We start from the raw sequence: 27,507 nt of genomic DNA on the forward strand, positions 1-27,507 counted from the left end.
GTGTGACAAGCTTGTAGCATCACACCCAAGAAGACTTGAGGCTGTAATTGCTGCCAAAGGTGCTTCAACAAAGTACTGAGTAAAGGGTCTGAATACTTATGTAAATGTGATATTTCAGGGGTGTTTTTATATATAAATTAGCAACAACAAAAAATCTAAAAGCATTTTTGCTTTGTCATTATGGGATATTGTGTGTAGATTGATGAGGGGGAAAAACTATTTAAATCAATTTTAGAATAAGGCTGAAATGTAACAAAATGTGGAAAGGTCAAGGGGTCTGAATACTCTCCGAAGGCACTGTATATCAGTAGAATGTGCATTTCTTGATTCTTACCTTGAAACCTCTTGAATTGTGTCATTCAGTTAATTCCTGTACTAGTCTTCAAGTTAAAGGAGTATAAAAATGTGATGTTGTTCTGGTGACATTGATAAGATGTTGACATTTAAAACATTCACCACCACATGAATGTTCACATTAGCATTATTCCACCATGTCAGAGAACTAAAAGAATTTGATTAATGCAACATATTATCTTGTCATGACATTGCCCTCTTTGGGTACAGCGAGCACCATCACCCTCTCCCTCTCTATACTCCTGACACCAGGCTCTGTAAGAGAGGTCGTAAATTCCTGGAGGAGATCCTCTCCTCATGGCCACAGTATAGAGAGAGAGAGTGAGTTTCATAGAGAGAACAAAGGAATTTCTTCCACCTCGCAGAACTGGAGAACCGAATGACATTTATGTTCTGGAGAAGGTATAAAAGATCGGTGAAGAATCCAGCCACGAACTGGTCCATTTGGTACAATTTTGTGAAACTCATGAGAGACAATACGGCCACATTACCATAATGCTGTTTATACAATAGCCTCAGCTATGAGGCTTACATCTAATTGTTGTATAAAATGAATGAGTGGGGATGGAACTGTTTGTGAAATTGTGTAATGTGATTTTGGACTGTTTAATGAAGGAAACTCCAATTCCCTTTGGAGTTGAACTAAATCAGAGGACCGCCCATGAGCACAGTTATGGTCTGGCGTCAGGGGACAGGCCCTTTTCTGCTCTTCCGAAATAAAACCCCCACCTGGGTTTTCCCACTTCAGACCAGCTTACCTCAATTACGAGATGGCTAAAGGTTGCAGACCATGCATTTCTCTTGCTGAACTTTTAACCATACCACGTGGTTAAACTCTTAGACTATTGAAACCGACAGAATAAGAACAAGTCTTTGATATTAATTACTAGTCTGCAGCTAGGAATTCGGTGTCATTGAACGCGAAGACCGACAACCGCCGAAACATCTATCTATAACGACATGAATGAATGTCACTCAGAACTATCCATTCTAACCACGACAGAGAGAGAGAGGACAAACTCTCCAACAGAAACAAACTTTTCAACAGAGATCCCGACGACACACTGAGCGTAAATATATATATATTGATTGCAATTATTCCAGAATGAGTGAGCGTTCAGGTGCAAAGGATTAGCATTTCAATTGTTAGAATTATCAACTCTGTAGTGTCTTCTCAGCTGACCCCACACTCCCCTTTTGTCTAACACGCCGCCATGCCGGTTTAGCCCACTAGGGCACATTCTCCTATCATTTCCTTGTAACCATATCTACTGTTTGTTATGCATTTCTGTGAATTACCTACTTAGTAAATAAATGATTTTAAGACAATTCATGTATGGATGACTCATAGTGAAGACTGGGTTCGTGCAGATAACCAACAATTTACGACGTTTGGAATGACACTAACGTGAGGTAAATAATAATTCATTAAATTGAAGACTAATTGATCAGATATTAAAATATCTGAAATTTATACTAGGAAAATTATAACTTTGTAATCTGAATATTTTCCTTGGTGCCCCGACTTCCTAGTTAATTACAGTTACATGATTAATCGGTTTGATCACGTAATAATTACAGAGAGTTATTTGATAAATAAGTCTTCAGTTTTAATGATGCCAAAGACACGACAATCTGAAAAATAAAATGAATTTTTGTGACAGTGTTAGCCATTATTTGTAACTGTGTTAGTGGATGTTCATTACATACATCTATGTACTGTTACTAGACTCCATAAAAATACCATACAGCTATGACTGCAGGGGCGGAAATCCCGGGGGGGACGGGGGGACACGACCCCCCCATCCTGGGAAAAATATGATTTGTCCCCCCCAATATATCACTGAAACATAACTATGTAATTTAAATAATATTAATAATACGCAATGAAAGCAATTGTGCTGATTATAGACACTTAATAGCGCATTTTTAAGTTTCAAAAGATTGCAACCCCCCCACCCTTTGCCTCACAATGGTTTGATCCACTGCCAGTTCCTTAGCTTGCTACGTAACTGACGTGAGGTTAATCCAGTCAATCGCGCACACACACTAGCTGACTATGCAGAGCTAGCGCGCAAATATTAACTATTAAGCTAGCTAGTACCTATTCCATTTATGTGGCGTCGTCAAAGATGGAATCAGCATGCAGATGATGTAAGTTAGTGCTTCAAAGTCCCTGTGATAAGGTTAGCAATAAACTGAAATCCAAACTGAACAGAACTACACTCTCTTCTACCATTGTCTTAAATATATTTAATGGTCTCGTTGCAAAAGCTAAATTGTCGCAAGTGAACTTTTATTTATTTATTTTATTTCACCTTTATTTAACCCGGGTAGCAAAGATTATAGCAAACACCACTGAAACTGAATTGGTGCTCGCTAGCTTTGCAAATTCAGCTATTGTTGGAAGCCAGCCAATATGAAACAAACTATTAAAATTACAAAAGGTTGCAGCATATGTTGTGTAAATGGTGAACTCATACAGCTGTCAACTCTTGTCATTTTAATCCGTTTCACATTTGCTAGCTACCTTTTAGATCGAAGCCCAAATAGAATGATAAAAGATAAGGTGATAGAAGCCCATCTCCTACTGTATATAACCTACACACTGTGTGTGTGTGTGTAGCCAGCCAGCTAGAAAAATGGCAGAAAAATAAAAGACACACATCAGAGTATTTTTCAGTACACCAAAACGCAAAGTAAGAACCCTAGTAGCCTAATATCTCAAAGACTAGTTGATAAAATGTTCATAAGAAAGAAATGAAATTCTAATGGAAATGTTTCACTATGATGTCATTAGGCAGAGCAGGCAACAGATGGCACACAGACAGCAGAGTTGGGGACATTTATGCAGGGACAGACTGGCAGAGACAGGGAGTCTCAGGTAAGTTTGTTGAGTCTTTGTTTGGCAACATTATGAAAGGTTCTCAATTTTTTTGACTTGTAAAATAGGAACATAATTGGAAAATGCCATGGATACCCCCACTCTCAACTTAAACTGGTGACTGAACTAAGATTTGTTAAAGGCAATGGTATTGCTGTTGTGATTAGTTGTGTAGTTTTGGGTACCGGTAGTTAGGAGTACGGCAAACACCTTATTTCTTTGGTTCCTCAATATACATTTACCATATTACAATGTAGGCTATGTGTTACAGCACTACTTTTGGTGTCCCCCTCAGGAATTGCTCTTGAGAAAATTTCATGTAATTGTCCCCTCCAAAGTTGATATCAGATTTTCGCCAATGTATGACTGGAAGTCAAATTTTCGTAGCAGAGGATTCATTTATAAATAAAAAAAATCTTAGATTTATACTTGAACTTAGTCGTAAGATCATTTCCCGATGGTGTGCTTACGTTCGATTCATAAAAGATACCCAGCATAAGAAAACCTTGCTTACGCAGGTTCTAAGAAGCCCATTTGTAACTTAACGTACCTGTGATCTATAAATCTCAAATTAACTTAGAATTGCTGGCACCTGAATGTTCCTTACAAATCAGCGATTTCCCCGCATAGAATGCTAGTACAAATTACGGTTTAGTTAGGAATAGCCCAAAAAGGACCAAAAGAGAAAAGCAAACTTTTTGGAAGACAAGATCACGGCGATGGTAGAGTAGATTGAAGACAGGCAACACGTATTATTAGGTGGACTCAGGGGCACCGCCAGGGATTTTGGGCCCCGTGAAAAGATATCACATTGGGCCCCACCACCACAGGCCACACCAACCCTGCGCAATTTCTGTAACCACACACTTCCAGAACCCAATCAACCCATTCAAAGCTTTTAATAACTGTACCTGATGGTGGCGCTAGAGGAAAGGTCAAGTGGTCACAAAATCAATAGGTTTCTTCCACTTGGGGACTTGATTGTGCACGGAAACGGTGAAGTCGGCGCACGAAACCCCCACGACTGCATCACTGGATCACAGTAAGTAATTAAAAGAATGTGAAACTTGGTTGTCGGTAACTTAATATACAAAGACATGCACTGATTTATTTTATTATTTTATTTACATAGAAACGGGGGAAGCTGCGTTGCAGCCCGTGCGCCCTCCCCCAGGGATAAAGTGCGCGAGGCTCCCAAATCAGCAGGTGCCAGGAGTGAGGGGAAGGTTTGCCCACAGTTGTCGAGGGTCTGTCCACGTCTGCATCCGTGCGCCGGGATGAAGTCCGCGAGGCCCCGGTTCCCAAGCGTTGCAGACCCACAGGTGCCAGGAGTGAGGGGGAATGTTTGGCCACAGGTGTAGAGGGTCCATCTACGTCTGTTTCCACGTCTACAGTTCGCATGTTGACCGCCTTAGTCCTGCAAACCCAGAACGAGTTGAACACATTGGTTGGGCAGATTGTGACTGAACTCGGAAGAATACGCAGGGTTTTGATTCATTTACATAATGCAGTTGTTGACCGTTTTCCACAACATAAATAAAAAACTTTGCTTTATATATTATCTGGTATTCTGTTTCTTACCACCAATCTCTGTATGAGCTGCCGCCTCCTCAATGCATCAGCCGGGGCAGGTGCTCCATTGGGTGGTGGGTTAGGAGGCTCTTGGGGGTCCATTCTAATCTCTGCATCCATTTCAATACCATGCCTCAGGGCTATGTTGTGGAACACACCACATGCCAGTAATATGCGTGTCACCTTTGATTGGGGAGGGAAACCATTCATTCTTAAAACAGGCCAACATCTTATATTTAGGTTTGAAATTTCACACCCCAATGTTTTTGTCAAACAAACTTGCACTACTAATGGGCACTACAGTTACTGAGATGTCCCCTTGAAATCTGTTCACAGTTTGTAGCAATGCTGGTGTAAACGATTGGAATCAGCTGATTCCATTCATTTACACCAGCATTGCTAAAAAACGAACAAGCTTCAAGAAGTAATCTCAGTAACCGTAGGGCCAAATTAAAAACTGTTTTCAGCTATTTGGCCAGAACCTTTTGTGTGTGCAATTTCATTAAAATGTTGCTATATGTTGACCCATTTAAAAACGTCATTTAAGTTTTGTATTTTTGTTAAATTAGCTTCTCTGGCTTGTAGAGGAGTTTTCCGCCTGATGCATAAAGGCAACGACACCTGCTCTTCAGCAGTCCCATGGGTGTGCTCCACAACCGACCTTGTTCTGCCTTGCGCCAAATTGTAGCGTATTTCCTCTGCTGTTCGGGGATCGGCAAAGGGAGTGAGATGCCACGTTTTCAGTGGATAGCCCCGGTCACCTAATAGGGTAAAACCGTTGTCACATTATTTTGCACGGTTAATGGGCTATTATACACTGGGGGAAAAAGAACTCAAGAGAAGCCACCCGACTCCACTCTCACCAGCTTCTAGACGCAGGCCTACTCTGTGGCGCGTAATGAATGAGTCGTGCGTTGACCCTGGCCACTTGGAGCATACATTTAATAGTTGCATACGGGCATCGCAGATGATCTGAACATTCAATGAATGGAAATTGTTCCTGTTAACATATGCATGTTCATCGACAGGCGGTGTGCGTAAGGCAATATGCTTGCAGTCAACTGCACCTATGACCCCTGAGAAATTAAATGAGCGGACAAACTCGGCTTTGCCTGTTAGTCGACTGTATGGGAAACTAATGTATCTCGTGGACAATACGTGTAGAATCGCCTCGATCACTTGTGGCAGGATGCGGCTGAATGATGGCTGCGATATACCCCGACCTGTCACTCAATTCGCTCGAGAATGTCCCAGTAGTGAGGAATCCCAGAGTGGACAGTACTTTGACAGATAAGGGTATGGCATGATTACAGCGTGTCTTCCTTTCCAACCTCTACGGGCTACGGGGGCAGTATTGAGAATTTTGGAAAAAATATGTGCCCATTTTTAACTGCCACCTACACCAACTCAGAAGCTAGGATATGCATATTATTACCAGATTTGGATAGAAAACACTCTGAATTTTCTAAAACAGTTTGAATGGTGTCTGTAAGTATAACAAAACTCATATTGCAGGCAAAAACCTGTGAAAAATAGATCCAAAAAAAATGTGAATTTTGTGACTGTACTATTTAGTGTCATTGTTTTATAGATACCACAGTGAGAAAGGATTCATTTCGCAACTCCTACGGCTTCCACTAGATGTCAACGATCTTTATAAAGTTGTTTGAAGCGTCTATGGTTAACAGGGAGCAAATTAGAATGCAGGGAAGTTGACATGTTGTCACTTCATTTTTTTGCGCCTGCGCATAAATCTGAGAAGAGTGCATTTGTCATAATCGTTTTTCTAGACAAAGAATAGGTCGTGTGAAAATATTACTGATGTTTACTGATGTTTCACGTTAAAAATGGACCAAAAGATTGATGCTAAACAACGTTTGACATGTTTGAACGAACGTAAATAGATTATTTACTAGGTTTTTTTAGCTTTTCGGCGTGATTTTACACCCCCACCCACCACGTTTTGTGGGAGCCTACTGAACGCTAACTACATGGTGTTATTTGGACATAAATTATGAACTTTGTCAAAAGAAACCACATTTGTTCTGGACCTGGGATTCCTGGCAGTGCCTTCTGATGGAGATAATCAAAGGTAAGGGGATATTTACAATGTTATTATGATATTAGATGCTGCTAACCTGTATAGCCTAGCATGTTGTTATTAGCATAGTACCCCGTTTATTGCAAAATGTGATTTCCCAGTAAAGTTATTTTGAGATCTGGCCATTCGGTAGCAATTACGAGATGATAATATATTATTCTTTGAATGACAATATTATAATTTACCAATGTTTTCTAATAGTAATTCCGTGATTTGTAACGCTGGATTCACTGGGAGCATTCGAGCCGAAAAAAATTCTGAATTTCACCGCGACTGTAAATGCTGTTTTTGGATATAAATATGAACTTGATGGAACTAAAAATGCATGTATTGTATAACATAATGTCCTATGAGTGTCATCTGATGCAGATTGTCAAAGGTAAGTGCATAATTCTAGCTGGTTTTCTGTCTCTGTTGACGCCCTTCTTTGAATTAGCTAAACATTACACACAGCTATTGTCAATGTACTCTCCTAACAACCTAACTTTATGCATTCTCCGTAAAGCCTCTTTGAAAAACGGACAACGTGGTTAGATTTAGGAGATGTGTATCTTTCAAATGGAGGAAAATAGTTGATTATTTGAGTATTTGAAATGATTAGACTCTTGCAGTTTTGAATTCCCCGCCATGGTCACATGACAATGAATCCCAATACCGGGCAGGGATCCTCAACAGGTTTTAAGTGCTAAATCCGCGCACAAATCTAACAGAACATTTATTGGGAGACGATAGCGATTTATAAACCATGGATCGTCATGCGCAAAAAAAGTCATTCACTCTCTCCATTCTAAAAGCACGGTTTTCAATGTCTTCCAATAACGCAAGAACAGCCATGGTTACTTTTTTTTAATTTGACACTATTTATAGAACATCGCATTCTGTTTTTAATTCAAAACACCTTGCGCCTGGCAATTAATTCCTCACACATTTAATTGATAATTCCTCACAAATTGTTCATAAAGCTAATGCAAAGTTCACCACAGGCTTGGATGCAGATGCGTCCCAAACTGCAATACCACTACATAACCAGCAGGAAAAGAATTGATGTCAAGTCTAGACTTTGCATAGAGATAAGATCATTTCCACGTCAAAGTAAAGTTTTATAAATAACTACTTATACGTGGTTTTCTGCATAAGTCATACTTAAGATCAAAATTGATCGTAAATCCGTTTTATAAATGAGGCCCCAGGTTTGGAGAACTTATGCAGGAGGTTAGGATAATGCATGTTGCAGGTTAAAACTTATTTGGTTAGGGGGCAGTATTTTCACGGCCGGATAAAAAACGTACCCGATTTAATCTGGTTACTACTCCTGCCCAGAAACTAGAATATGCATATAATTAGTAGATAGAAAACACTCTAAAGTTTCTAAAACTGTTTGAATTGTGTCTGTGAGTATAACAGAACTCATATGGCAGGCCAAAACCTGAGAAGATTCCATGCAGGAAGTGCCCTGTCTGACAATTTGTTGTCCTTCTGTTGCATCTCTATCGAAATTACAGCATCTGTGCTGTAACGTGACACTTTCTAAGGCTTCCATTGGCTCCCTAAAGCCGCCAGAAAGTGGAATGGGGTGTCTGCTGTCTCTGGGCAAAGTATAGGAGCAGAGTTTGTAAGTGGTCAGCCTGGGGACAGTGAGACTGAGATGCGCGGTCACGAGAACTCGCCATTTTTTTTCTTTCTCTCTTTGAATGAATACAACGTTGCCCGGTTGGAATATTATCGCTATTTTACAAGAAAAATAGCATAACAATTGATTTTAAACAGTGTTTGACATGCTTCTAAGTACGGTAATGGAATATTTTGATTTTTTTTGTCACGAAATGCGCTCGTGCCTTACCCTTCGGATAGTGACCTGAACGCACAAACAAAACGGAGGTATTTGGATATAACTATGGATTATTTGGAACCAAAACAACATTTGTTGTTGAAGTAGAAGTCCTGGGAGTGCATTCTGATGAAGAAGAGGGCAACAGATGCTACTGAGCCAGATGTCTATGTGTCAGGGGAGAAGCTCCAGGTGGTATCTGATTTTAAGTACCTTGGAATCATACTTGATTCCAACCTCTCTTTTAAAAAGCATGTGAAAAAGGTAATTCAAATAACCAAATTCAACCTAGCTAATTTCCGATTTATACGAAATTGTTTGACCACAGAGGTAGCAAGACTGTACTTCAAATCAATGATACTCCCCCACTTAACATACTGCTTGACTAGTTGGACCCAAGCTTGCTATACAACATTAAAACCTATTCAGTCTGTCTACAAACAGGCTCTCAAAGTGCTCGATAGGAAGCCCAATAGCCATCATCACTGTTACATCCTCAGAAAGCATGAGCTCCTGAGTTGGGAAAATCTGGTGCAATACACCGACGCATGTCTTGTATTCAAGATCCTAAATGGCCTAGCTCCCCCTCCACTCAGTACTTTTGTTAAACAGAAAATCCAAACATATGGCAGCAGATCCACAAGGTCTGCCATGAGAGGTGACTGTATAGTTCCCTTAAGGAAAAGCACCTTTAGTAAATCCGCTTTCTCTGTGAGAGCGTCCCATGTCTGGAATACACTGCCATCAGACACACATAACTGCACCACATATCACACTTTCACAAAATGCATGAAGACATGGCTAAAGGTCAATCAGATTTGTGAACATAATCCCTAGCTGTGTATTGCCACTTTCCATGTTGTCTGTTGTCTGTAGCTTGTGAGGTGTGGAAACACTTTGTTTTTATGGATTTTGTCTTGTTGCTTTTTGTTCTATGTTGCTCTGTCTGTATGCTACATCTTGCTTGTCCTATGTTGCTCTGTCTTTATGCTATGTCTTGCTTGTCCTATGTTACTCTGCGTGTGCTCACTGTTCTATGATTGTCTATATTGTAATTGTTTTTAATAACCTGCCCAGGGACTGCGGTTGAAAATTAGCCGGCTGGCTAAAACCGGCAGTTTTACTGAAACGTTGATTAATGTTCACTGTCCCTGTAAAAATAAAATAAACTCAAACTCAAGAACAGCAAAGGTAATCCAATTTTTCTAATAGTAATTCTGAGTTTAGGCTGCCCGACGTTGGCGGGTCTGAACAGCTAGCCTTGATGGCCGAGCTATGTACTCAGAATATTGCAAAATGTGCTTTCGCCGAAAAGCTATTTTAAAATCGGACATAGCGATTGCATAAAGGAGTTCTGTATCTATAATTCTTAAAATAATTGTTATGCATTTTGTCAACGTTTATCATGAGTAATTTAGTAAATTCACCGGAAGTTTTCGGTGGGTATGCTAGTTCTGAACATCACATGCTAATGTAAAAAGCTGGTTTTTGATATAAATATGAACTTGATTGAACAAAACATGCATGTATTGTATAACATAATGTCCTAGGAGTGTCATCTGATTAAGATCATCAAAGGTTAGTGCTGCATTTAGCGCTGGTTTGGGTTTTTGTGACATATATGCTTGCTTTGAAAATGGCTGTGTGACTATTTTTGGCAGGGTACTCTCCTGACATAATCTAATGTTTTGCTTTCGCTGTAAAGCCTTTTTGAAATCGGACAATGTGGTTAGATTAACGAGAGTCTTAACTTTAAAATGGTGTAAAATAGTTGATTGTTTGAGAAAATTGAATTGTGGTATTTTAGTTGGTTTAGTATTTCGCGCGATAAGGTTAGGAAAAGGGTTAGGGATAACGAAAATGCTCTCTTACGAAAAAGTCACTTCCGTATGGAAGTCGTGTTTTTAGGGAGCATTGTTACAGACCTGGCTGCTTGTGGTAACTGTTTTCTCATTTTATTTAAACAGATCGTTTTATCGAATTTATAACAAGGCTGTGACTTAAACAAAATGTGGAAAAAGTGAAAGGGTCTGAATACATTCTGAATGCACTGTATATAAGCAATAGCACGATGACTAATTGGACTCAGGTCACTTTTTTTTTTATTAAACAATATACCACATTACTTCTTACTAATAATACATTTATTATTTTAGAAACATTACAAAGCATGTTCATCCGTTTTTCTGTGTTTTGTTGATGTAGTTTTAGCCAATTGTGGCCTGGTAAAAAATCTGAGTGGTTTGTATATTATTTTTTTATCCACCTGCCACAGTCGCTGATGGACCCCAAAAAGTACATTTTAGGCCCTGTTGGATCTTTACTTCAACATGATTGTGTTTTGATGAATTTCTAATACCTTAGTTAGTCTCAATGATAAACCTTTCCTAGTGTTATTTATCCAGGTTAGTCTCAAAATCAGTATGTTCAGCCCTCTTTTAAATTGTGTAATTTATTTTGATTATGGATTTGATTGATTGAATACAAGATATTTAAAAATGTTAATTTTAACCTTGAAAACCTCTTGAATGTAGTTGTTTAATTGAGTTAATTTGTGTACTAGTCATCAAGCTAGACGTGTATGAAAATGTGATGGCGTTGTTCTGAGGATAACATTGATACGTTGTTGACATTAAAAACATTTACTACCTCATGAATATTCCCATCAGTATTATTAAAAACATTTACTACCTCATGAATATTTCCATCAGTATCATTCCACCATGTCAGAGAAAACCTGTGCGGATTTGTAAAAAAGATTGGATTAACCCAATACATTTTTGTCTGAATAGTATGTGGAATGCCACTAGTGGACGTTACTTTATATATACATCTACATGATGTATTGTTACACCATGTAGGAGCAGTATAGACCTAGTCTGTTGATTATATACATCTACATGATGTATTGTTACACCATGTAGGAGCAGTATAGACCAAGTCTGTTCATTATATACATCTTCATGATGTATTGTTACACCATGTAGCAGCAGTATAGACCTAGTCTGTTGATTATATACATCTACATGATGTATTGTTACGCCATGTAGGAGCAGTATAGACCTAGTCTGTTGATTATATACATCTACATGATGTATTGTTACACCATCTAGGAGCAGTAAAGACCTAGTCTGTTCATTATATACAGTACCAGTCAAAAGTTTGAACCCACCTACTCATTCAAGGGGTTTTCTTTATTTTTTACTATTTTCTACATTGTAGAATAATAGTGAAGATATCAAAACTATGAAATAACACATACAAAATGTGTAGAAACAAAAAAAGGGTTAAACAAATCAAAATATATTTTAGATTTGAGATTCTTAGTCGCCACCCTTTGCCTTGATTACAGCTTTGCACACTCTTGGCATTCTCTCAACCAGCTTCATGCCGTAGTCTCCTGGAATGCATTTCAATTAACAGGTGTGCCTTGTTAAAAGTTCATTTGTGGAATTTCTTTCCTTCTTAATGCATTTGAGACAATCAGTTGTGTTGTGACAAGGTAGGGGTGGTACACAGAAGATAGCCCTATTTGGTAAAAGACCAAGTCCATATAATGGCAAGAACAGCTCAAATTAGCAAAGAGAAACGACAGTCCATCATTACTTTAAGACATGAAGGTCAGGCAGTCCGGAAAATGTCAAGAACTTTGTACGTTTTTTCAAGTGCAGTCGCAAAAACCATCAAGCTCTATGATGAAGCTGGCTTTCATGAGGACCGCCACAGGAAAGGACCCAGAGTTACCTCTGTTGCAGAGTATAAGTTCATAAGAGTTACCAGCCTCAGCATTTGTAGCCCAAATAAATACTTCACAGAGTTCAAGGAACAGACACATCTTAACATCAACTGTTCAGAGGAGACTGTGTGAATCAAGCCTTCATGGTCGAATTGCTGCAAAAAAACAAGACTAAAGGACACCAATAAGATGAAGAGACTTGCTTGGGCGAAGAAACACAAGCAATTGACATTAGACCAGTGGAAATCTGTCCTTTGGTCTGATGAGTCCAAATTTCAGATTTTTGGTTCCAACAGCCGTGTCTTTGTGAGACGCATTGTAGGTGAACGGATGATCTCCGCATGTGTGGTTCCCACTGTGAAGCATGGAGGAGGTGTGATGTGTGGGCGTGCTTTGCAGGTGACACTGTCAGTGATTTATTTAGAATTTAAGGCACAGTTAACCAGCATTGCTACCTCAGCAGTCTGCAGCGATACGCCATCCCATCTGGTTTGAGCTTAGTGGGACTATCATTTGTTTTTCAACAGGACAATGACCCAAAACACACCTCCATGCTGTGTAAGGGCTATTTGACCAAGAAGGAGAGTGTTGGAATGCTGCATCAGATGATCTGGCCTCCACAATCACCCAACCTCAACCCAGTTGAGATGGTTTGGGATGAGTTGGACCGCAGAGTGAAGGAAAAGCAGCCAACAAGTGCTCAGCATATGTGGAAACTCCTTCAAGAGACTTGGAAAAGCATTCCCCATGAAGCTGGTTGAGAAAATGCCAAGAGTGTGCAAAACTGTCATTAAGGCAAAGGGTGGCTAATTTGAAGAATCTAAAATATATTTTGATATACACTTTTTTTGCTTACTACATGATTCCATATGTGTTATTTCATAGTTTTGATGTCTTCACTATTATTCTAAAATGTAGAAAATAGTAAAAATAAAGAAAAACCCTTGAATGAGTAGGTATGTCCAAACATTTGACCTGTACTATACATCTACATAATGTATTGTTACACCATGTAGGAGAAATTGGCTGCGTTCAGACTTTTTTTCACTCATTGGTATTTTGATCTGAAAAGTATCTGATTTGAAAAGATCAAAAGACCAATTAGTGTGGGGGGAAAAAAATGCAGAATTGGGCTGCCTGTGTAAACGCAAATGAAATAAATGAAAAATAAACGTATTTTCTGAAAATAAAATAAATATTTCCGTTAACTGCATTATCTACTCCAGTCAGCAGATGGCGATATGAGTTTTACAGGCAAAGCTGCCAAAGCGTGACGTATAATCTAGTGGACGGGACACCTCTTCTACAACAACAGCTAATCAGTCGCTTAGATAGCTTGCTAACCAACATAGCTGAAACATTGGAGCTATTTAGACGTTTTCGGTGTATATTAATCACTGTGTTTTAAGCACACGTCTGTCGTGTCTACTAGTTATCCATCTCCCGCTTCATATTGTAGGTAACTGGTTAAATTAGCATTAGGCTAGTCGCTTATGCTAACTATCTAAGTTGGCTATCTTAATAACATTCCGGACCATGAGCTCACTAAACTACTCTGCCCATGCAAAAGAAGAGGATGTCTGCTGGACTGAGAAACAGGGTATGTGGCTTAATATTGTCGTGAAAGAAGAAGAGGAAGAGAAGGATGTCACCGTGAAAGGCGATGAAGAAGCTTCCAGAGTGAAAGATGAGGAAGAGATTACTGTCACAATGAAAGAGGAGAACGAGGAAGAAGAGTATGAGACTGGAGATCTGATTAACAGCCGTGAGTAATGTTACTATCTTAAAAACAGAAGCACAATCTCTGCCAATTTGTTGAACTTATGTGGATTTTCGAAGTGGAAATCCGTGATTCAAACAACAACAAAATGGCCGCCATGACACTCGTTATGGTGAACAGCCAAAGGTTGGGTGCTGGAGACACCGATATGTAACAACTGTCAAATTCCATAAAATAGCTATGAATGCAAGGACTGACCATCCAAATGATAAGAATAATAGTTCAAGCAGGTTCTAAAACTATACAGTGTTTGTTTACGACTTTTTTTAAACAAGCTATCAGCCTAACTGACGTGTAAATTACAACACACATTTCCGTTTTCAAACTTCTAACATGGCTGCATGGCATTTCTACTAACGAGACGCAGTGCATACAATGGCGATGTCCACGATAAGTATAGGGCCCCACAGTGGAGGTGTCATATTACCCATAAAACCTAGCGATCCAACAGGGAATGCTTCCATTCGTTTTTCCGCCATACATTTTTCCCATAGGGAATTTTAGAAATGCTTAAAATAAGGGCTGTGTATTGTGTAGACTTACCCTGGCGTGACGTTTTGATGACAGTTTAAAGTTATCTTGGACAAGGTGACTTTTATCAATATATTCAGATTTATTTACACTCAAATTCGAAAATGCTAATTGACATTATGCAAGACTAGAAATCCCTGCAAGATCCTGTACATCCACTTACGAAAAAAATGTATTGGTCACATACACATGGTTAGTAGATGTTATTGCAAGTGTAGCGACATGCTTCTAGTTCTGACAGTGCAGCAATATCTAACAATTCCACAACAAATACCTAATACACACAAATCTAAGTAAAGGAATGGACTAAGAATATATTAGTATATGGATGAGTGATGTCAGAGCGCATAGGCTAAGATGCAATAGAGTATAGAATACAGTATATACATATGAGATGAGTAATGCAGGATATGTAAACATTGGGTGTGGAATTATTAAAGTGACTAGTGTTCCGTTTATTACAGTGGCCAATGATTTCAAGTCTGTATGCAGCGCCTCTGTGCTAGTGATGGCTGTTTAACAGTCTGATGGCCTTGAGATCTAAGCTGTTTTTCAGTTTCTCGGTCCCAGCTTTGATGCACCTCTACTGACTTCGCCTTCTGGATGGTAGCGGGGAGAACAGGCAGTGGCTCGGGTGGTTGTTGTCCTTGATGATCTTTTTTGCCTTCCTGTGACATCGGGTGCTGTAGGTGTCCTGGAGGGCAGGTAGTATGCTGCAAATACTGCATCAAAAACATGTTTTTTTTACTGCAGTAATTTTGCAGTGTAACTGCAGTTACAGTGCAGTATATCTGCACTTTTACTACAGTTTCAAAACTGCAATCTTTTTTTGTAAGGGTCGTCTCTATTTGACACCTTTGCAAACATCTATTGTGTCACAGAATTGTCAATTTAAAGACATTTGGGCAATTTATTCATGACTAAATTTAGCTAACATTAGCTAGTTAATCCAGAGATTTTTACTTTTGCCTAGATTTGGCAGTCGCGTCCTGATCAGCGTGACATGTAGTAGTGATGCACCGATACGACATTTTTGGCCCATACCGATATCCAATATTTTCCTTGCCAAAAAAAAACTTTACAGAAAACCGATATGGAAAATTTTAGCGTCCTTTTAATCATTCTATTACAGTTAAATAGTTAACACACACACGGACGCAGCGTTCAAGGTGCTGCATCTCAGTGCAAGAGGAGTCACTACAGTCCCTGGTTCGAATCCAGGCTGTATCAGATCCGGCCTTGATTGGGAGTCCCATAGGGCGGCGCATAATTGGCCCACCGTCGTCCGGCGTAGGCCATCATTGTAAATAAGAATTTGTTCTTAACTGAATTGCCTAGTTAAATAAAGGTTACACACACACCACACTGACCAAAAAGTTATTTTGTTGGCATTTTACTTATGTCCCCGTTACCAGTAAAACATAATCAAAACCTATTTTTTTAAAAACCACTTACTTAATGTGCTGTTTCGTTGTTCATTTATTCAGTCGTTTCATTCTCAACCAGGATTTCTATGGAACGCCGTTTGGGTCTTCGGTGTCCAAAAATATACTAATTAACACGATTTGACGTGTCAATTAAGCTTGTTGACCAATCAGGACCTGAATATGACTGCACGTCACATAATAATTTAACGCGTTCATTCATTTTTTACGTAGTTATTACACATTGATTACATGATCACTCGAATTTCATATGTCACAACAATTCATCGATACATACGCTATGATGCTGGTAAAGTTGCCTCGCGCACCTACAGTGCTGGTCATAAAAAAAGCTAGCTAGCTCATGGATGCAAACAATGTTCTTCCCCAAAGACATAGCAAAACGACAATCCGTTTCAGTAGCTATAGTTAGCTAGCTAACTACATAGCAAGGTGTCACCTAAAATAACCCCTTCTTATTTGATTAATGGTGGTCTATTGTGGACTATTGTGGACTACATAGTCCACAATAGTGGACTATGTAGTTAGCCTTCAAAATAAAAGTTTGGCATAATTCAAATATTTTATATTCATTTGCATCACTGTCAATAACACTTTTATTTTGAAGGCTAACCGCAAATTCCACTGTTGCGCCCAATCCTTATTGTGGCTTCACAACACAACCCAGTCCAGTTGAGCCTCACTAGCCAGATGAAGCTAGCTGTCTGCTTATAACTTTAGCTTTGGGCAACAGGGTTAAGTAGCTGGCTAGCTATTTATTTTCATGAACTGAAGTTCAGTTTCAATAGGCGAACAACAAGTGGCTATCTAGCTAAAACTTACTCACAAGGATTCCTAAATCATTGCTAAGAATAATGAAAATGACTGCAGATTCTACGGGTCATTGTTTTCAGGCTGGTTGTATTGGTGCAAGCTAGGTACAAAGCTAAAGTTGGCTACCTCAGAAGTTGCGGTCGAACAATGATGCTTTATTACTAACTCAGTATTGTAAACACATCGTTCATGGCCGGTGTTTGCTTGTATGCAGATTTTTATGTACAGCTTTGACAGTACTACTGTATCTTTTTTGACACGCAAAGACCCAAACGGCGTTCCACGGTATGTATGTCATGAAGCTAATAGCAGTGATGCTATTACTGCGTAACTCCGGTAGGGCAACATCTGAAAAATAGCGCACTTGGTAGTGTGTACCAGTGCTCGACCCGTCGGCGAAAGCCAACATCACCCACGACAGAGAACGGTTGCTTGTCGAGGGCAATGAATTCCATTATCTTGGCTTTAATGGATTTCCTCTTTGAGTTGTCTCGCTGGAATTTTGTTTCTCTTTCAAATGACTGCTCGACTTGTTGACTGCTCAATCCTACGTTATATCGGTATGGACGTCAGCTTTGACATCGGTTTTGCACATCGGCGTTAAACTAGACATCTGGGCCGATGTTGGCATTTTTAGATAATATCGTCTGATTCTGATATGTTCACCGATATATCGTGCATCCCTAATTTGTAGTTATTTGTGATAGCCACATTAGCAGCTAATTAGCATTACATTTTTACGGGGTAAATACAGGCGAATATATTGGTAAAAGCCATCTTGTCAAAACATCACTCCAGGGTAAGCCTTAGTGTTTCTAAAATCCCTTATGGGAAAAATGAATGGTGGAAAAACAAGTGGAACCATTTCCTTGTTTGACCGCTAGGTTTTATGGGTATTATACTGTACTACTCTATAACACTGGGAGCTACTTTTGGATTTCAGCTCCAAAATAGTTACACCTCCCACATTGAATAGACAAGGGGTGCGTTCAGTTCGCTTTAACGTTTGTTACGTTGGGGAATGGTTTGTGCTGAACGACAAGTTTACCAAAACGTTCTTGAACAGACTTTGAGGTATGTTTGGTGGGTGTGCCAGGGTGCGGGTGTGGCTTAAAGCAATGGAGCGTGTTTGTCTGGTGCACCGTGGCTCAGCATAATCAAAGGCCAGTCATGTCATCAATCAATCAGCTGATGTCACAAAGTGCTGTAAAGGCCAGTCATGTCATCAGGTCGAAAGCAGCGAGGGAGCATGGTACATCATCCAGAAACATACAATGTCTTTTCTGACTAGTTTTCTTTGGGAAGGCATGTGGAGAGAAAAAAACAAATCCTACTCATTACTCCACATGCTCTATGTCACTTTGTTTTGAGCCGACCTCGCTTTGGGGTTCCAAAACGATTGCAGTCAATTTTCACCCAGTGCAAAACATGCCCAAACACACGCCCCCTCAGTGAGGGATGCATTTATCTACTATCCCCCATAGTATAAAGTTCACCTTTTCTGTGCAGCCTGGGACAGGGATGCGGTAGATCCCAAATTAATACAAGCACTACCATCAAAAAAATGTTTTTATGCGATGTGGGTGACGCAAAACAGATCAGAACTTTTAGCTTAAAATGTTGATTAACAATTAGGCTATTTCTTCACATTATAAGCGCAGCAATGCGCACATGGTAGTAGGCTATAAGCACAAATGTTCCGTTAGCGGAAAACACCATTATCAAAAGTGACTATTTTTAATAATAGCGCTGCTTATTAATGCCAGTTACGCTCTACACCCTTTGTAAAGCGGATTAATGTGCTTAATTTTTAAGGAGTTATTTGGCCACTTTAGTTGTGATACAAACCTTATTAATACATATAGGCCTATCGGCTAGGCTACATGAGGGGGCAGGGGCACAACGACAGATTTTTACCTTGTCATTTCGGGGATTCGATCTTGCAACCTTTTGATTACAAATCCAATAATTTTCCACGCATAGTTTGTGCCTGTATTTAGTTTTCATGCTAGTGAGGGCCGAGAATCCTCTCTCACATAGGTACGTGGTTGCAAAGGGCATCAATGTCTTAACAGCTCGATTTGCCAAGGCAGGATACTCTGAGCACAGCCCAATCCAAAAATCTGTCAGTGGCTTCTGATTAAATACAATTTTCACAGAACCGCTTGTTGCAATTTCGATGAGGCTGTCTTGTTCAGATATCGGTAAGTGGACACGAGGCAGGGCTTGAAAGGGATAACAAATCCAGTTGTTTGTGTCATCCGTTTTGGGAAAGTACCTGCGTAATTGCGCACCGAACTCACTCAGGTGCTTCGTTATATCACATTTGACATTGTCCGTAAGCTTGAGTTCATTTGCGCACACAAAAATCATACAATGATGGAAAGACCTGTGTGTTGTCCTTGTTAATGCAGACAGAGATGAACTCCAACTTCTTAATCATAGCCTCAAATTTTGTATGTTGTAAAAGTGTTACATGGTCCCTGCCATATCACCTTGCTTTAACTTCTTCAGGATTGGTGTGTCCCCCACGAGACGGTTGAGCTAACGTAGGCTAATGTGATTAGCATGAGGTTGTAAGTAACAAGAAAATTTCCCAGGACATAGACATATCTGATATTGGCAGAAAGATTAACAAAAATTTAAGCTAACTGATCTGTCCAATTACAGTGAAGTAATACCATGCTATTGTTTGAGGAGAGTGCACTGTTATGAACTTCAAGTTATTAATAAACCAATTAGGCTCATCTTGATACATTTGTTTTACAGAAATGCAATGGTACATTGGATCAGTCTAATGCTTTGCACATACACTGTTGCCATCTTGTGGCCAAAATCTAAGTTGTACCTGGGGTAGAATAATACATTATGGCCTTTCTCTTGCATTTCAAAGATGATGGTACAAAACAACGAATGTTTTATCTTTGTATTTTCTTTTACACGATCTAATGTTATATTCTCCTACATTCATTTCACATTTCCACACACTTAAGTGTTTCCTTTCAAATGGTATCAAGAATATGCATATCCTTGCTTCAATGCCTGAGTTAGATTTGGGTATGTCATTTTAGGCGAAAAATTGAAAATAAGGGGCGGATCCTTTGTTAACCATTTTCACTCTAGTGTCCAAAACGTCTTTCAAGCTGTCAGGCATTCCTTTGTCAGCAAGAACCTCTCGTTGGATGCTGCAGTGTACCCAAGTGGCGTCGGCAGCAACTGCTTGCGCGCGCATTACCACTCCACTATGTCTCACAGTCATGGCTTTTGCGCCATCAGTACAGATACCAACACATCTTGACCATCGAAGTCCATTACTTTAAAAATATCCTCTCCTGTTGTCCTGGTTTCCAGTGGTTTGCAGAAGAGGATGTCTTCCTTAATTGACCCCCCATAAACGTAACCGACATACTTCAGTAGCTATGCCAGGCCCGCCACGTCTGTTGACTCATCCATCCAATGTTTTACTACTCGAAAGTCATTTTAATTCTCGCTCGAAAACTGGCTTATTTTTCAAATTGTCTTGTTTTGTTTCTAAAAGTCTGCGCAAGAGTGAAGATTTAATTTAGTTGTGAGATGGTACCCAGGAAAAGGCACTACTCCCAATATAAGTGAAATTCCAAATCAATGTATTTCTTATCATATTCGATGGTCCAACGTCCCTGTCTGTTCCGTGCTTTCCCGGGTAAGTGGTAGCGGTCGACCGATTAATCGGAATGGCCGATTAATTAGGGACGATTTCAAGTTTTCATACCAATCGGTAATCAGTATTTTTGGCCACCGATTTAATATATTTTTTATTTTAACACCTTTATTTAACTAGGCAAGTCAGATTAAGAACACATTCTTATTTTCAATGACGGCCTAGGAACGGGGGTTAACTGCATTGTTCAGGGGGGATTCGTTTTTGCAACCTTTCGGTTACTAGTCCAACGCTCTAACCACCTGCCTTACATTGCACTCCACGAGGAGCCTGCATGGCAGGCTAACTACCTGTTACGCGAGGGCAGCAAGAAGCCAAGGTAAGTTGCTAGCTAGCATTAAACATATCTTAAAAAACGATCAATCGCAGGACACGTTAATATAATCACTAGTTAGCTACACATGGCTGATGATATTACTAGTTTAACGTGTCCTGCGTTGCATATAAGCGATGCGATGCCTGTTAATTTCTCATTGAATCACAGCCTACTTCGACAAACGGGTGATGATTTAACAAGTGCATTTGCGAAAAAAGCACTGTCGTTGCACCAATGTACCTAACCATAAACATCAATGCCTTTCTTTAAAATCAATACACAAGTATATATTTTTAAACCTGCATATTTAGTTAATATTGCCTGCTAACATGAATTTGTGTCACTTTTCTAGCATTCCGTGCAAGCAGTCAGGGGATATACAGCAGTTTGGGCAGCCTGGCTCATTGCGGACTGTGTGAAGTCCATTTATTCCTAACAAAGGCCGTAATTAATTTGCCAGAATTGTACATAATTATGGCATAACATTGAAGGTTGTGCAATGTAACAGGAATATTTAGACTTGGGGATGCCACCCGTTAGATAAAATATGGAACGGTTCCGTATTTCACTCAAATAATGAACGTTTCGTTTTCTAAATGATAGTTTCCGGATTCGACCATATTAATAACCAAAGGCTCGTATTTCTGTGTTTATTATGTTATAATTAAGTCTATGATTTTGATATTTGATAGAGTAGTCTGACTGAGCAATGGTAGGCAGCAGCAAGCTCATAAGCATTCATTCAAACAGCACCTTCGTGCGTTTTGCCAGCAGCTCTTCGCAATTCTTCAAGCATTGCGCTGTTTATGACTTCAAGCCTATCAACTCCCAAGATTAGGCTGGTGTAACCGATGTGAAATGGCTAGCTAGTTAGCAGGTGCGCGCTAATAGCGTTTCAAACGTCACTTGCTCTGAGACTTGGAGTAGTTGTTCCCCTTGCTCTACATGGGTAACGCTGCTTCGAGGGTGGCTGTTGTCGATGTGTTCCTGGTTCGAGCCCAGGTAGGAGCGAGGAGAGGGACGGAAGGTATACTGTTACACTGGCAATACTAAAGTGCCTATAAGAACATCCAATAGTCAAAGGTATATGAAATACAAATCGTATAGAGAGAAATAGTCCTATAATAACTACAACCTAAAACTTCTTACCTGGGAATATTGAAGACTCATGTTTAAAGGAACCACCAGCTTTCATATGTTCTCATGTTCTGAGCAAGGAACTTAAACGTTAGCTTTTTTACATGGCACATATTGCACTTTTACTTTCTTCTCCAACACTTTGTTTTTGCATTATTTAAACCAAATTGAACATGTGTAATTATTTATTTGAGGCTAAATTGATAGTATTTATCTATTATATTAAGTTAAAATAAGTGTTCATTCAGTATTGTTGTAATTGTCATTATTACAAATACTTTTTTTTTAAATCGGCCAATTAATCGGCATCGGCTTTTTTGCTCCTCCAATAATCGGTATCGGCGTTGAAAAATCATAATCGGTTGAACTCTAGTAAGGGCTCTTCGGCTGCATCAGCTCTTCGGCTGCATCAGATTCACAACTGTCAGTGTCCATGCTAGCTGGGCTAACAACAAATGTAGAATTACTGAATTATTGGATGTGCTCGTGGGAGCAGAACAACTTGTGTCGTCGACAGGTGCAGGTGTAGTACTGCTGGTAGTAGCAGTACTACCAGTAGAGCTGATATGTGTCTCTATGGACGCCTTACTAAATGGACTGTTTGAAAATGTGAAGAACATTTTCAAATGTTTTATTAATATCTTTTTTTTAAATAAAAAATAAAGACGTGAATCACATTTTTATTTGCCGTACCCTAGACGGCGTTGCTGTACCCCTGGGGGTGCGCATAACCTAGACGGCATTGCTGTACCCCTGAGTGTGTGCGTACCCCGGACGGCATTGCTGTACACCGGTGTGGCAGTAATTTGGTCACCGCAACAGCCCTATGTGTGCATCCAGGTATACCTAGTCAGGTATTTTAATGACAATATGTTATTAACAAAGTGTGTTCCATTTGAATTATAAAAATAAAAATAACTTTGACATGAAGCAAAATGTTTAGTCATTTTGAGACTACAGGAAATAGGGTGACTGCTGTGTTAAAAAATGACAATATTGGGGGCCTCCCGAGTGGCGCAGCAGTCTAAGGCACTGCATCGCAGTGTTGCGGTGTCACTTCAGCCTGGGGTTCTATCCCAGTCCCACAGTCCCTCATGTTTTGGGAGGACGAGCCTGTTTGGGAGTTGCAGCAATGAGACAAGATCGTAATCACGAAAAAGGGGGTAAAAATGACAAAATATTAACTACGGTAATCTCAGTCACAGCCAGGCAGTCAGAGACACAGGTCAAACCATCAAAATAGAATGAGTAGAAGGGACTCGGAACCTCCAAATCTGGCAATTTCACTGGTCAACTCATGGCTACACTAACAACAGCTGCCTGGTATTGTGACGCTTTAGCCGGGGGAGGGGAGCAGGCCTGCCCTGGCTTTACGTGGGTAGAGTGGAAGGCTCAACAAATCACACAATTTAACTCAACAAATCACAGCACAGATTGAAGAGAGAACTTCCTGCTTTTACTACCTGCAATGGTACACTTGCAATGGCTGCCAGTTTACTCATTATGACATCATTGACTTGAATGTTCATTTCTGTTCTATTCATTCTATTTCTGTGGGTCAAACATGGAAAGGGTTTTGATCAAATCAAGCTTTATTTATACAGCACATTTCAGACATGGAATGCAACGCAATGTGCTTTACATGATTTTTTTTGAATGAATGATAAAAGATGAAATATTTACTACACAAGATAAACATAAAAAAAACTAAGAATCACATCAACTGAAAAGCACCTTGAGGAAAAGCAAAGCTAAAAATATGTTTTGAAGATCTTTTTTTAAAGTTTTAGAAGTTTCATCCCCCCTCAGGTTCTATGTTAGGCTATTCCAGATAATAATTGATAGAACACAAGAAACAAACCTCTGTCATTTTAACTTTAACATAATGTAGTATAAATAATAGATGTGGTTCTCAATGGGTTTTTCTTCTTCACTAAGAAACATTTGCTCTTCACTTTTGGCACACAAAAAGAATTTAGAAGCAAAAACTATTTCATAGGCTTTTGTCATGTGCAAAGAATCTTGGGGATAGTACCAGATATTATCGTCAGGTTAAGGGGAGTACATGGGCCACCTTCCAAACCTTGGGGATAGTACCAGATATCATCGTCAGGTTAAGGGGAGTACATGGGCCACCTTCCAAACCTTGGGGATAGTACCAGATATCATCGTCAGGTTAATGATTCAGCAATCAAGGGGGCGAATAACCAGTAAAAAAATAGGTCAAGGATATCAACCCCAGTGTGACTTTTAACAATGTTTACTGACACCAGCGAGATTACGAGTCTCATGGGGCGGCGCACAATTGGCCCAGCGTCGTCCGGGTTTGGCCGATGTAGGCCATCATTGTAAATAAGAATTTGTTCTTAACTGACTTGCCTAGTTAAATGAAGATATATATATATATATATATATATATATATTTACAAACGCGAAACACCTGTTGAATGAATATATATATATATATATTCAACAGGTGTTTCGCGTTTGTAAATTCAGTTATTCTGCGCTCTGGTACACTCAGACGAGAGTCCTCTGAAATTGGAGTTGATTGCCCGAGTGAATTTCCGAACCCAAGAGATATATGCTAACTGGATAACAGTCGTTCTTGCTAGCTAACCAAATGACTCCTGCATCTCTAGCTGTGTAGCCACCAAAAAACTAAATGAGGGGGAAAAGTCAGTCACTCACCCACTCCTCCAATGACATCACATGACATCCTCCTATTAGCTAGCTCCATGTTTTTAGCTTGCTACTGTTACGAACCGGCTCAGAGTTCGCAACAAAAGGGAGACAACGTGGAGACAAGGAGTATCAAAATATATATTTATTAAATAAAGTAACAAAGTAATTAACAATGGTGTGTGTAATCAGTAATCAGTAGTGTGTGTTTTGCATACCTGAATGTAATAATGCAGGGTGTTGAAAGGTGCCAAAGCAAATAACCAAAAAGCCACAAAACTACATAACCAAAATCAACAAAGTGTCTGGGTTGAGAGAGTCTCCTCAATGAATGTGGAAGAGGTGCCTTTATCCTGGGACACACCCGGACCCAGGTGTTTCCCATGTTGCTGATGACCTTCCCAGCTCCGCCCACCGGCATCCCAACAAGGAAACAAGAACAAAAAGAAAGAATACGGCAGACAGAGTGGGAGGGTCGTCACACTACCAAAATAGAAACGCTAGCCCATTAGCCACATGACTGACTTGTGATCATTGCCCTTGCTAGTCTGATTGTATTGACATTCCCAGCCTTAGTTACATTCGTCTGTTTTTGTCCAAAATATTGAAACTGAAACGGTGCATCCTGAATGGAGGCAGCAAACATACCAGGCCAGCTGTAATTTACAACCTGAGAGCAATATTTTTTGGACTACTAAGAAATGTATTGGTGAATTATATTATTCATGCATTGAACTGTATCCATCTGTTCTGCCAACAATGCCTTAGTGTACGTCATAATGTTGAGTCAAATATAACCTATTTTTAAAAACCTCTTAAAGTTGGTTTTGTAGCATAAACTGGGAATTTTATAATTTTGACTTATGATTGTCTGTTTGTTTCATATCTGCAAATTAGTTAAAATGCTGTCAGTTCCACTTTAAATAAACTCTGTCTTTGGCAGGAGAGAGACCAGACTCAGAGGAACCAGAGCCAGAGACGTCCGAACCAGCAAGACGAAATCACTGTTCCTACTGTGGAAAGAGCTTTAACCAGTTAGGGGACCTAAAGAAACATGAGAGGATACATACAGGAGAGAAGCCTCACAAATGCTCCCAGTGTGGACAGTGTTTTACCTGGTTACAGAATCTAAAACAACATCAAATAATACACACAGGCGAGAAGCCTTACCAATGCTCTCAGTGTGAAAAGGCTTTTACCCGGTTAGCACACCTGAAAGAACATAAAATAGTACACACGGGAGAAAAACCTTTCCACTGCTCTCAGTGTGAAAAGCGGTTTACCAAGTTAGGGATCCTAAAACAGCATGAGAGGACGCACACAGAAGAAAAGCCCTACCATTGCTCCCAGTGTGGAAAGAGATTTTCCTTAGCAAAGTACCTGAAGGAGCATGAAAAAATACATACAGGAGAAAAACCCGGAGAGAAGCTTTTCCTCTGCTCCCTGTGCGGAAAGAGTTTTACCCAGTCAACCCACCTGAAATCCCACACAAGAACACACACAGGGGAGAAGCCTTATCAATGCTCTGTTTGTGGAAAGAGTTTTTCTCAATCAAGTTGTCTGAAAAAACATAAGAGAATACACACTGGAGAGAAGCCTTACCACTGCTCCCTGTGCGGAAAGAGTTTTACCCGGTTAGATTACCTGAAATCACATAACAGAACACACACAGTAGAGAAGCCTTTACACACAGTAGAGATGCCTTTACACACAGGAGAGAAGTCATCATTGTAAATAAGATTTTTTTCTTAATTAAATTACCTGGTAAATTCTAGATGTTTTTTTTTTTTTTTTTAATGAATAATGTAGACTACCAATATGTCAGTTTGAATGTGTATGCTCTCTGCGATTACATGGTCATTTTTCAACTCCGGCTCTGTGTGTTGTGTTCATCTGTGTGTGTCATTACTTGAGCACTCTCAAGTGCCATTTACCAGTGACGCGGTTGCTCTATTGTTTACATTTGCATTCGATATGTACAGGCTTTAAGGGAATAGTATGGTCCTGTAAAGATAACAGACCAAGAAAACAATTAGTGCCACAAACGAAGGCAATTGTCACAAAATGTTTGTCCTTGCGGTTCTACAGTGGAAATGTACCTCTAGTTCCAACTTCTGAACAGCAACGTATGTCTCCTTTTATAAATATGGATGAATTGAGATGTTTAGCTCCTTTTAAAAAATATGAATGAATTGAGTGAGCACACCTCACGTTCCCCCCAGTCTCTGGCACAGCCCACAGGCTCTGGGACACGTGGGCCGTCCAACAACAACCCCCGACATGAAAGCAAGTTCACAGCACTTTGGTGGCAGTCAGTGGCTTTGCTAATCGCTACCGAACTCAGATCAAAAATAAATATATATATTTTCTTACTCCCCGTTTCACCATCAGCCCATCCAGCATTGCAGACAGAAGTAAACCACTGTAGCAACAGGTCATAAACAGGAAGTAATAAGCTCACACGTGGAGTATGTTTGTAGATGGTTACAAATGAACTAAACCCAGCCCTTATCAGAAATTTAGTCAAATGACTTTGCAAGTCAGTTTATCTATGAAAGACCATTGACACGGATTTCCACAAAATGAATTATTAACTTAAATCGTTTTGTACAACATCACAGGTAAGCC

At 39.7% G+C, this 27,507-nt stretch overlaps 1 protein-coding gene across 1 annotated transcript; it reads left to right on the plus strand.

The window, feature by feature from the left end:
* Positions 1-13,748: 13,748 nt before the first annotated feature.
* On the plus strand, positions 13,749-27,231 carry LOC115178219 (zinc finger protein 436). Its single transcript, XM_029739316.1, has 2 exons — positions 13,749-14,240; positions 25,823-27,231. The coding sequence occupies exons 1-2, from the start codon at positions 14,012-14,014 to the stop codon at positions 26,611-26,613; spliced, it is 1,020 nt and encodes a 339-aa protein (XP_029595176.1). The 5' UTR covers positions 13,749-14,011; the 3' UTR covers positions 26,614-27,231.
* Positions 27,232-27,507: the final 276 nt, after the last annotated feature.

This window comes from Salmo trutta, chromosome 38, assembly GCF_901001165.1.
Source record: "Salmo trutta chromosome 38, fSalTru1.1, whole genome shotgun sequence".
Lineage (NCBI taxonomy): Eukaryota > Metazoa > Chordata > Actinopteri > Salmoniformes > Salmonidae > Salmo > Salmo trutta.

Coding starts and splice junctions, on each gene's coding strand:
- LOC115178219 (XM_029739316.1), top strand. CDS start 14,012: ATGAGCTCACTAAACTACTCTGCCCATGCAAAAGAAGAGGATGTCTGC. Junction 14,241..25,822: donor TGGAGATCTGATTAACAGCC/GTGAGTAATGTT, acceptor TGTCTTTGGCAG/GAGAGAGACCAGACTCAGAG.